Here is a 12727-nt window from a genome sequence, read left to right on the forward strand (position 1 = left end):
CCTATAGGAATGCAAGACGGATTTAAGTTTTTTTTTAATGTTTTTTTTTTTTAATTGTTTTATTTCTTATCTACCTGTTTCTATCTGGCACTGGTACTATATATATATATATATACAGTACCAGTCAAAAGTTTGGACACACCTTCTCATTCAATGGTTTTTCTTTATTTTTATTTTTTTCTACATTGTAGATTAATATTGAAGACATCCAAACTATGAAGGAACACATATGGAATTATGTGGTAAACAAACAAATGCTCAACAAACCAGAATATGTTTTATATTTTAGATTCTTCAAAGTAGTTGAATGAGAAGGTGTGTCCAAACTTTTGACTGGTATATATATATATATATATATATATATATATATATATATATATTGGCTATAGCTAAATGTAGATAGACACCAGTAAAAAGATTAATCTGTGTTATATTTTTTTTAGATAAGCATTAAATGTAATATAAATGTAAATAAATCTGAAATTAAAGATGACTTTTGATGATCAATTAGTCAGGGTTAAATATATGTGTTAGGTGAAATGTCCCTGCTTTTATTAAGAGGGCAATTATAATTTGTATTTCCTGCAGTGCAGTTAACTTGACAATCAGCCAACATGGGTAGTAGTCATCGGGTGCGTCCAGGGAGGACCACTGTTGATCGGCAGAGGAGCGTCTTGCGTGTCTCCCTCCTGTCTCCGGTGGATTTGGACTGACAGGGACAGAGACAGAGTCTGGGATCAGGATCTTTAGTTCTCCTCCTTCAGCCCCGGCATGGACGTTTTCCTGGATACCTGCGGAGGGCGGAGAGCCGCGGTCCTGCTGATGCTATACAGCGTGGTGGTGAAGGCAGCAGGTCGGTGTAACATCATCCTCGCAGGCTGTGTTAATGAGATAATATGTATCAATGTGCCAAGTCATGTGAGAGGTCCAGCAAGATGTTATGTCGACTATAAACAGAAACAAACAAAATGTTCCTATTTCTTCTGAAACTTAAATAGGCCATGATTAAAAGTTTTTTTTTTTTTTTAAATATACAAATAGTCTATCATATGGTTCCTGTACTAATTCACTTGTAGAGATCTGTGAGTAAAATAACATTAACAAATAACAATATTATTTATTTTATATATATATATATATATAATTTATATATTATTAGGTGCACCTGTACTTTCCAAACTTGTAAAGATCCTGTTTTTGTTGATGGGTGTTTTTATTCATTTTAATAGCATTACTAAGAATTGGGTTCATAGTCAGTGTGTTATACTAAATAGAAAAGACAAACACCTTTCAGTATTATAGTCCAACACTAACTATTATAGGTAATACCACCTTTAACTACCTCAATTATAGTTCAATTTAAATAGTTTCAAGAATGTTGATATTTGATAGATGTTTTGGGAGGTCTGTGTACTTAAGAAAATGACATCAGAGTCAATAGGATTAAATACAACCCAGAACACTGTGGTCCTACTTCGTTCTCGTCTCCGTAGGAACATTCTAGTACTATGAGATGAACTGTCAAGACTAGAGATTAACATGTACTCCCCTGAACAGTTAAGAGATAGTCTGTGGTTAGTCAGAGATAAGACAATTCCATTCAATATGAAGATGCCGATATACAGTGTAGACTGGACAAAAAGTTGATCAGGTTATGGAGAAGCTATTGGGCCAACATTCGTTCAGACTTTATGGATTAAAAACCCTTTATCAACATATACAACTGCAGTCCTGATGGATTAAAAACCCTTTATGTACAAATTATTCATTTACATAACTGCAGTCCTAATGGATTAAAAAACTTTTTTAATCACTTGTAATTTATCTAACCGGAGACTTGATGGATTAAAAACCCTTTATTAATGATTTATAACATATGTAATTGAAGTCCTGATGGATTAAAAACCCTTAATTAACGATTTATAACATTATAACTGCAGTCCTGATGGATTAAAAACCCTTTATTAATGACTAATAACATATATAACTGGTCATAATGGATTAAAAACCCTTTTTGAATCACATATAATTAATCTAACTGGAGACTTGATGGATTTAGAAAAAACTTTATTAATGACTTATTAACATTATATATGCAGACCCGACGAGTTAAAAACCCTTATTAATGACTTATAACATATATAACTGCAGAATGTATCATCTCTATTAGTGACTAAATCTGATATTTGCTTTAAATATTAACTTATTTCATCACATTACATACATTTCAGGTCTATTGCTCTAATGACTGATTTTGAAACAAAAAAAGATGTTTAGGTTGATGTTGCCTCTTTGTCTCTTTTTCTCTCCAGCCGACTGTGCTAAACCTCTGGGAGGGGAAAACACTGTCTTAACCAACGCAGCCCTTCTCATGAATACTTTTCCAGAGGGTGTGGAGGTCACTTTAGAATGTGCTAAGGGATTTGTTTTTGAAAGTGGCTCTGGGAAGATTACCTGCAATGATAATAATTGGACTGAACCCGATCTCATCTGCAAAAGTGAGTCCTGTCTACTTTCATTACCAACACCTTCGTCTGTTACCGTTGACAACCAACCCGATTCATTCAGTCATTTATGGGTTTATACCCCAGTATTAAAGTCAGTCAGCAATGTTGTTTGTGTTTCTATTACAGAGAAGGACTGTGGTCCCCCTAAACCTCAGCCCAATATGAGCTTTAATACCAGCGCTGGGACCCTGTTCGGTGCTGTTATAGCAGTAGTTTGTCATAAAGGGTGAGTATGAATACAAAAGGAATGAACGTTTTCAAATGTAACTGCTCTCTGGTTGAATTACATTTGAAAATAAATGTATAGAATCAAGTTTCTGCATGGAGCAGCTCCAACGACCACATTAAGGGCGCCCTCAGTACATAGTCATGTCATTTACATATATGCAAAGCATGTCTTTTTGCTGTACTGCCAACAGTTGTTGAAAAGAAAGTGCTGCTGGCAAACAGTCATAGATGACTGAAGTCAAGGAGGATTCGCCAACAGAAACACTATCTAAAGAAAACAGAATAGTCTGTAAAGATTAATAGAGCTGTCACAATGGTTTCACTGATTAGAAACGTGGCTTTTCTTTTGCCAAAACTGAGGAAATTGTTAATACATAGTTCTTGACTTAGCTCTTAAGGAATGTGGTTTCAAAGTTGAAATTACCTTTCCGTTGCATAACAAAATCAAGGCTCTACAGTATCCAATTCCCCTTAAATAAACAGCCCTACTTTATTTTCCTCCATCTTCCAACAGATTCGAGGTCTCTGGATCAGGCTACAAACAGTGCTATGCTAAAGGGTGGAGTGGAAGAGCCGTCTGTGAACGTAAGTATCTCTTTTATATTGTTTTTTTCAAGAAACCAAAACCAGAAACAATCAAACAAAAGCTATTTTCCAAAAGATTATTTCTGTCGATTTAAAACATGGCTCATGCAGAGGAAGAAGAATTTCTTTTCTGAAATTCTTCTTCCTCTGTTTCCGAACTTAGTGGCACAGTTTATACTAGGACAGCAAAAGCTACAAATTATTTGTTTTCTGTCCAAATAACTTTGCGAAAAGAATATGTGGCAACAGCTCTTTGTCTGATTCCTCAGTTGTAACATGTGGTGAACCTGCCAAAGTGACCAACGGCACAAGCTCGTGGGATTATCAAGACTACCCAAAATATGGAGAAATCATACACTACGTCTGCAACAAAGGATTCACCCTGGTTGGGAACAACAGCGTGATGTGCAGCGAAACTGGTGGATACGATCCTCAGCCACCCACATGCCAAGGTAAGAACAGTCCATCCATGTTTTTGACTTCTTACTGTTTATGCTGATGAGGTTTAACAAGTATTAATGAACTTGTTTAACCCATCATTTACAAATACTTTTGATATCACTGCGGACCATCTTCAAACCATATAATATAAAGATTTACAGTGTTTCATGCAGCCGTTTGTTTCCATTCATTTCAATGCAATGTGAAAACCAGACTTGAGATGTAAATAATCACATTTGTTTACATTACTTTTTTGTTAACGCCGTATGATGAACCAGCTGTGAGAAAATTCAATTCAATTTATTTTATTCAGCGTCTAATCATAGCAGAAGAAACCTCGAGACACTTTTCACAAAGAGCAGCTGTCGATTGTACTCAATAATTTACAGAGACCAAACAAAGCACTGTTGTGAAAAAAAAACAAAAAACTTTAAAGGGTAGAAACCTTGGGCAAGACCTGGCTGTGTGTGGGCGACATTCTGTCTAGACAAGTTTGGTTTGGAAAATTGTTCTCAATCAAGCAGGTTTGTGTGTTCAAGGACAGTAAGATAAGAATTATGTGAGAGTTTGACGATTCATTCACCTGTTAAAGTACATTATCTGAAATTTAAACAAAGATTTGGGTGTATTCAAAATGACTATAGTGAATACATTTCATACAAAACTGCCTGGGATATAATAAATCTTTCGGAAAACCACTGCTGTGCCCTAACATGATGTCATTTAATGGGTCCATGACATGGAGTTAATGGGTTAAATCATGCCAAACCCAAGGCGTGGTCATAACTTTACGATCCTTAATGGGTGTAAACACAGGCTTGGGAGATCAGTAGCCAAACAACTACATATCTTTTATATATATATATATATATATATATATTCAGTTAAGTACAGTGCACATACTATAGGTGTTGCCATGGTGTCTCTGAGGACACTCGGCATTGAACACACGGCCTTGGAGGCTCTCTAGACACTAACTCTTGTATGAACAACTTTCTATTCACCATTCATATCTGTGCTAACTCCAGGTTCTTTGTTTACTATCACTGCCACACTTATACTTTCCTTAACAGCTTAACATACCTAAATAGCAGCCTGTCTTTACGGAGTTGGTCATTGGTCAAATTTGTCATTCACCAATATTAAATGTAGTGCAAGACACACGGCTTGTGTGATAAAGTAAATCCCATTTGATTTCCTCTGTTGACTGAAAAAGAAGCATGTTACTGATAAATAACTGTCCCTGCTACATCTGCATGTAAATCTTATGAATGGCTGATGACTGTATGTATTTCAACTCTGGATAAACTCATTAGTTTTCTTATTCATAGGTGTGACAACAGAATCTATAACTATAACAAACATGGCAACAACAGCATCTCCAGCAAAAGGTACATACATCCACAGAGAGATCATTACTGATACATATGCAATAATTTACTCTACTTTACCACCCTACAAGGAAACCAGTATATTAAAAATATATGACAACAATGATTATTTTCCACAGTGTCCACATCTACTGATCCACCTGCCACACCCAGAACTCACAGAGATAAAACTGTCTCAACAAGTGCAACACCAGCTGTCTCACCTTCAGTACGAGGTACAGAAAAGTGTCTCCGAACAGGCCGATCTGTGCGTCATTTAGTTGCGAAAACATTTAAGGCGAGGCCCCTGGCAGCGTAAATGGATTATGTGCATGCAGCAGGCGTCTTAAGAAAATTGCTTTCTCAGCGTGACAAATCTCTTTCATCCCGTCAAAGCTTGAGGAGAACTAAGAATTTCTCTGATCGCTCTTTTCAAAGGTGGCAGAGACATTTCGACAGCTGAGGATGAAGCCACAACGACCAGTGGGACATCAACGACATCAACTCCACTCTACACAGGTATTTGATTTAATGAATAAGATATCGTCTGAAGTTTGAATCTTGGATTACTTTTACTGTGCATCGCATGAGCAGATCCTCGGAGTACTCCAGTTTGATTAGACAACTGTAGTATTCAGTTGCAGTGTTATCTACTAAAACGAGCATGATAACCTGTTGGCCCCGCCCCTTTCTGTTTTGTATTACCACTTCTTCCTCTAGAGGCGATAGTGAGTCACTGTAGCAGTCCAATAAACAAAGTGCAAAAGCCCCTGTTTAGTGGCACGGTAAACAAAAACATGGCTAACTATAGGCCGACAACACACATGAAGATTATAAGATAGTGGTAGTGTTATGACCGGCTCTCAGAGATTCAGCATTGCGTTTTTCTTACCCTGATGTTGTTTTTTTCTTGGTATAAAACTGATGAATGTAAATTTTGGTGGTAAAATACTGCCCCCTGTTTCTTTGGAGCAGGAATCTACATCTTACACATTGCTCCTTTAAGGCAACTGCTCAAATACTGTTAGTCAAACATAAGATTAAGTTTGCGTCAAATAAGGAAAATAATGAATAGTGGAAATTATAGGCAGCACAGTAGTAGAAATAGAATTACTCCTGTGCTACACTTAGATTTATAGAACCGTTCACGAGAAGAATCGATGTAATAAGTGTGGTCAGCTGAGCCTCAAAAGGCAAATTCCTGAAATACTTTCACTAACAAATTTAACTATAATCAGCATTTTGGGAAATAAGCTTATTGGTCTTCTGGGAAAGACTTGGATGAACTGAAGTGTAAAAACAAAGATTGCCATTTTATTTGGAGCTAGTGGGCCAGGCTATTTCTCGGCTCTGAGCAGTTGCGAGGCAACCAGCAAGGATTCCAGGAAGCAACTGCTCACAGGCGACATAAATTCCGGCACAAAACCTCCATAAAGTGGAAAAAAATGTGTTTTTACACCTTTGCAAGTATTAAACAAACAAGATTTTAATAAGTGAGTTTCAAGGGGGCTTATAACAGGGATTTTGTAAGGCTAGCCGTTTCCCGTCTTTGTGCTAAGCTTAGCTAACCTAAGCTAACCTAGCTTCATATTTAACTGACGCATATGAGACTGGAAGCAATACTCACATTTGACTCTCCACCAGAAAGCAACGAGCTATTGGCCCCACAATGTCAAACTGTTCCTTCAACACTGCAATTTATGACTCTAAGTTTGGCTTGTAATTATCATTGTTGTGCAATGCGGATAATAACACATTTACTTTACTAACCGAGTTGAACTACTATTTAATATTTGCGGACATGTCTCCCTCCCTCAGTCCCTGTGCCAGTTAATATGTTAATGTTTGATTATTTCCCACCCTCACTAATCCAACATGGAGACACAAAGATAATGAGCTGGAAGCAACACAAAAATCTTTTCTACATACAAAAAACAAACCGGCAAAATCATTTGAAAGATGCTACAAATCACCCTAAAACTTTACAGTTTTATCTCTAAATGAGATAATCAGTTTGTTGCAGACTTTCCTGTTTGTGTTGATAATATTTAGCCTTTGCATTGTCTTTGGCAGTTTGGATAGCTGGCATGCTAATGATACCGTTTTATACTTCCAGACAAACCTGGTGAGACTGTGGATACTAACAAGGAAATTGGTGAGTTACTGAGCCGCAGTACTAACAAGATGTCAACATGAGCCATTATTTATGCTTTGCATTTAACTTTGCATGTGTCTTTTTCAGGATATTTTCCTGTTATAATCAGTGTGGTATGCGTCTTTTTAGGTAATGTATTAATTTCATTTTGGAAAGTCACACTTAAGCTAAGTTTGCAATTGATTTAAAATATATAATAATTCTTTTATTTTTTTTCTTTACAGCTGTGTGTATAATTGCGCTGTTTTTACACAAGTATCTTCTGAAGAGAAAAGGGTGAGATCCAAAGTTTTACTCTTAACTCTATAATGCATGAGTATTTATTGATTATGCTTTATATCCCCTTTGCACTTTCTGCTTTCTTTTACCATACCTTATTTTTTATCAGAGCCTCAATGCACAGTAGCTTACAGGTCAATATTAGCAAATCATTCTGTGAACAAAAACAGCATGCAGTGAATTATTATGCAGTTACCTGTTTAACCTGCTTTAACTCTGCAGCCGGTTCAGATTCTTCGCTTACTTTTTAGTTTGAGCGGTTTGAGGAAATCTAGATTGTGCTGAGGAATTCAGGAAGTCAACAGGAAATCCTATGATGAAAGCGGTTGTGACATAGGAAACCAGGAAGAAAATTCCGTAGAATCAGGATGAAAGTTCAATGAAACTTAGATGAAACAGGCTGACATATTTTGTGACAATATCATTTGACATTCATGTAACCTGAATGTGACGCCCAAAAAAAAGACAACAACTTGATATCCATCTTGTGGAAGTCACTTTGAGTTAAACCAATTAGCTCAGACTCAGCCAGAGAAACTTTCCTTGCACATCAGTCTCATATAATCAAGTGCATGCTTCACACATTCCATTGAGCCAAGGTTAAAGCTTACTTTACAAAAAATAAAAAATCATTACTCACTCAAAGTGGCAATGACTAACACTAACATTTTGGATTACTAATTAAGTATGAAATAAAACACCATATGGTGAACTAATCAAATTTAACATAAAAATAACACAACTCAATTATTCTGACACAAATTCCTTATTTGATGACACCATAGCTCATATGACACCAGAGAAGACCTGAAGCCGGAGTTATTACTCTTCCAAAATCTTTAGATTGCCGGCCCGACTAAGGTACCTGCCACTTCCCGTGTATTTACTGTTACCAAGAGCTATATTGCCATAAAAACAACCAAAATATCTCTAAAAATATAAAATGAAGAATTGTTTACTTGTTCATTTACTTGTTCATTAAGTAGATGTAACAAATTATGATAGAAAAGCATGCATGGTGTGCTGTTTCCCTTTCTTTTTCTTTTTTGCACCACTCTGTGAATGAAGTTCAAACTAAACCGTTTTTTTCCTCATTTCTTGTCAACACTAGCTCTGCAAATGGAATAGTGCGTATCTATTAAGGAGAATCTGTGACCCAGGAGGGACATGCCAAATAAACTGAAAACAGAAAGCAGTCTCTCTCTGAGTCGATGGAGGGAAAAAAAGACAACTCACTTCAATCTTATTGCACTTCAAATGGCAAATCTGTTTGAGCATCATAATTTAAATCAACGTCCACTGATGAAAAGCACTTTTTTAATGATTATTTTATTGCCACTTAAATTGTAAATATCCCATGTCACTATAGTATTACTGTTTGTACATTAATTATTTAATAAACTTGAATAATCTCCTAAACATTGCCTCCATGTGTTATGAAGTATTTTTAATTGTATTTTTGCTAAAACATCTTAGTTAGTTAGTCTTTGCAAAAATATTAAGGACATATTTTACAAATGTGCTGTTTTGTTAGGATTGAAAATGTGATTCAAGTGCAATACAATGTGTTTAATTCACTTTGCAGACTGAAATGGCGACTGAAAAAGATAAAATCAGCTGCATTCTTTGCCCCCTGACTTTTGTCTTTTCGACACTGTCTATTGTTTTGCGGTTCTTTTCGTGGACTGTGCAAAATAACTTTCTTTCATGAGAAAGGAACCTACCATGAATGAACCAAGTAAAACTAACTGCCATAGTAAATGTGAGGGGAAATTCTCGAGGAAAGTGTTTAAATGTTTTTGACCTTGAATGTGTAGCTGAATGGGCTCATATTGTCAATGGAGCACATTTGATATGTGGGAAAGGTTTGTTTTGTTAATGCAGCCATTGTTTAATTATTTATTTTTTTAACAAAGAAAATGTTAAAAGTCATTTTTGTGCTACATTGCAACACCCAACATATTATTTAAAAGGGGGAAAAGTCCTGAAGTGCATGTTGAAACATTGTTCATTTGCAAAGTAGCAGCTTTTGTGCCATAAACTAAAAAACTCAATGGTTGCATTCTCAGTCGTGGCGGCAGTGAAGGATCAAGCTATTATCCTAGCAGGGGTCTGGACCAGTACAGTAAAAAATCCCCATAATAAAATGTGCTTACACTGTCTCATTGTACCCGGGTCTGTTGTAGTGCCAGAGGCTTTAAGTGTGCCTTTATGGGATCAAAAGAGAGACTTTCTCTCGTCTACTTCAAAAGAGCTAGATCATTTTTGGTCAGGTTTTACGGTTTACTTCAGTGTATCTGACTGATCTTAAGCTGCACTGAAAAGGTGCTTTCATGAACTTTTGAAGTCCTCTGGAAAAGAGAAGCACAGTCATAAACAGGATGTGCACTCATCAACGTAGTTATGTGGACAGTGTATAACCAGAGAGGAGGGGTGCACCGTTTTTCTCAGAGAAACCTCGACAACAGTGAGGGTCTTTGTAGAAGCCATCAACCTCCCCTCACTCCCCCACCCCGCCCCCATAACGAAGGACAAAAGACAAACTTTAAACCATTGTTGCTTGGAAATTATTCAGTTCCTTCATTTAAATGACCTTGGACACTTTTTTTTTTGTCAAGTGCATGTAAACCGTAGTGCAGTAAATACTCAATATCTTGACAAATCCACCCTTGAAATAAATTTCCCACAAAAACACAATTTACTTCAGTTGGACTAACATTTGTTAAAAACCCCAGTGTCCAGCTGTTTTGTGCAAATATTCTCTTGCTATGAAAGAGGTTGAGGCTTTTGTAAAAAAGAATGAAGAGAAATAGGTAAAACACTGAAACCAGACCCATATTAAAGACTCTTCGAACGCTGTATTTGAGCTAAATGCTAACACAGTTTAGCACGTTACCATGCAAATATTTGCTCATTAGCGATGAACACAAAGGACATGCGCAGATGGAAATGTGATTAGTTTTGCAGGTATTTTAGTCATAAACAATAATATATGAGAAATTAAAAATGTTGCCCTGATGATGGACGCAAGTTGAAACGTAAAGGGATCACCAAACGTTTCACAATTCATCCTGAGGGAGACATGAAAGTAAAATTGAGCCTCATTTTGGCGTAAGAGGAGAATTTGTGGGTCACCACAGTTGGTTGGATTCCTCCTCTTGGGAGCATGAATCATTATCTATCAATAATACCCACCCACCCAACATTGCCATCACTAGAGCCACAGCACTATCATCGCTCAACCCCACAACAAAACCAAGTAAACAAAAACACATGGATACGAGCAGAAACTGTAGAGAAATCAAGCATGTAAAACTTTTTTCCTAGTGCTTAGTCACCCGACAGTCAATACTGTGGTAACCCCGTTCAACCACACCAGGCTCTGGCTCAGTGATCGAGCTGTGCAACCATGGTGATGTAATACAAGTAAATAACAATGTATGTTTGATCCAGTTAGTGCACTATTGTTATAACACAGTATCATGACCAACCAGCCTTACTGGTCCTCTTCTATAGCTCCAGTCTTTCGTCAGATGAGGATTCACCACAGGAAGTACAGTGACAGTAGGAAACACGCAGGGCGTCCTCTCTGTCTCAACAAGTTTCCATTCTCTAAAGTCAGGAGCATTGATCCCTCCCCTTTTTCAAACCCTGTTTTTCAACTGAACAAGTACAGTACCACACCCCTCCAAGCTCATATTAATCCTCACTGTCAGACAGCCTTGAAATAATCATGTATCTCCCAAACATTCGGTTGTCAGGAACTTGTTTTGAACATCAATCAGGCGTTTTCAAAACTGGAGTTGTGAGGTTTTCATATGACAATGCCAAGTTGTCACTCAGCAAATGCTTTTTTTTTTTTTTTTTCCATTGGGCTTTTATCCTTTTTGGGAAGGAAGGGAACATGGTGATGACATGTCTGTCCATCCTCTCTGTCGTGATCCTATTACAGGAATTCACTTTGTACATATAACAGATATTCAAAAACCATGAGGAGACTGACGTTAAACTTTTGAGACTTATCTTTGACATTATAAGTTCATGCTGTACAGTAAAACAGTCAATGGTTGTAAAATATAGATGAGATTTTCATAATGCATTTAGAAACAATTGTGGCCCTGTGAATCTTTTACCTACTTATTCACGCATTTATAAAGAATTGTAACCCCTACCATTAAGCATTTTTACTCATAAATACATTAAATTAAATGTACTAAATGTTTATAATTATAGACTTTGTGGAGCAGAAAAAATATTTATTCAGAGATAAGCTGGTATGAATTGTTTGGTAAAGATATTGATGACTAGATGAGGCTGGAGGTGATGTTTTCATGTTTGAATCATATTTTGAATGAAATACACATTTGATGTTTATCAATGTAAGAGATAATTTTGCGCCATAAGAAAGTCGCAGTTTGTCATACATTTGTGGTATATTCATTCAACCGATCAGTGAACTACATCTCATGTCTCGCACAATATATGTCACCATCACGGCCTTTATCTGGACTGGCTAGCTAGCTCGGTAACTCTTTGTCGTCAAACTGTTGAAGTATAAGACTGTGAAAATATATCATTTGAAAGACTGCAAACCGAAAAAGGGGCATAAGTGAAGCTACGATCTCTGTGTGTTTCTTTCCAGGATGTACTCACAAAGACAAATAGGGCGTGCACATTCTTAGCTAAGACAACCAATTCAAATCATTCTCTTTCAGGAAGTTTTCAATCAAATACAATGCATTACAGCTGGATGTTAAACTGGCTCCCATAACGTTAACATGTCAAGATGATGACCCCATGATCATCAGTCTTTATCGTGTGTCAGGGCACAAGTAGGAGGAAAATCCATCCCATCAGCCCTTCATGAGATCCTCCACTTTATCCCGCTCCCCGTGATCAAGCATGGCTAGAGGAGGGGGGGGGATCTCACAACGGAGGAAGTGATGCACTTAACACGTTATAAACAACTCAGGCTCACACATGTTTCTGTGGAATTACACACGAACCACGACTGGAGAATAGTTGCCCAGCCTCGTTTTTGTTTCATGTATCTGTGAATTACCCACATAGTGACGCATTATGTGGTGAGTGGTGAGAGCGGCTATGGCAGGACAGACGTGAAAACAAGGATGAAAATATTAGCTGGTATAAGACTCCTTAAA

At 37.0% G+C, this 12727-nt stretch overlaps 1 protein-coding gene across 4 annotated transcripts; it reads left to right on the forward strand.

Annotated features, from left to right (window-relative positions):
* Window positions 1–622: 622 nt before the first annotated feature.
* im:7151449 (complement decay-accelerating factor) lies at window positions 623–8979 on the forward strand. Of its 4 annotated transcripts, XM_054616627.1 has the most exons (13): window positions 623–853; window positions 2313–2498; window positions 2634–2733; window positions 3250–3320; window positions 3590–3772; window positions 5093–5152; window positions 5272–5367; window positions 5570–5650; window positions 7248–7286; window positions 7374–7415; window positions 7511–7562; window positions 8351–8426; window positions 8677–8979. In XM_054616627.1, exons 1-12 carry the CDS (start codon window positions 772–774, stop codon window positions 8406–8408), a joined length of 1050 nt encoding a protein of 349 aa, XP_054472602.1. In that variant the 5' UTR covers window positions 623–771; the 3' UTR covers window positions 8409–8426; window positions 8677–8979. The 4 variants fall into 4 exon arrangements, with proteins under 4 accessions (XP_054472602.1, XP_054472603.1, XP_054472604.1 ...); XM_054616628.1 differs by lacking the exon at window positions 8351–8426; XM_054616629.1 differs by lacking the exons at window positions 5093–5152; window positions 5272–5367.
* The last annotated feature ends 3748 nt before the right edge of the window (window positions 8980–12727 follow it).

This window comes from Anoplopoma fimbria, chromosome 17, assembly GCF_027596085.1.
Source record: "Anoplopoma fimbria isolate UVic2021 breed Golden Eagle Sablefish chromosome 17, Afim_UVic_2022, whole genome shotgun sequence".
Taxonomy (NCBI): domain Eukaryota; kingdom Metazoa; phylum Chordata; class Actinopteri; order Perciformes; family Anoplopomatidae; genus Anoplopoma; species Anoplopoma fimbria.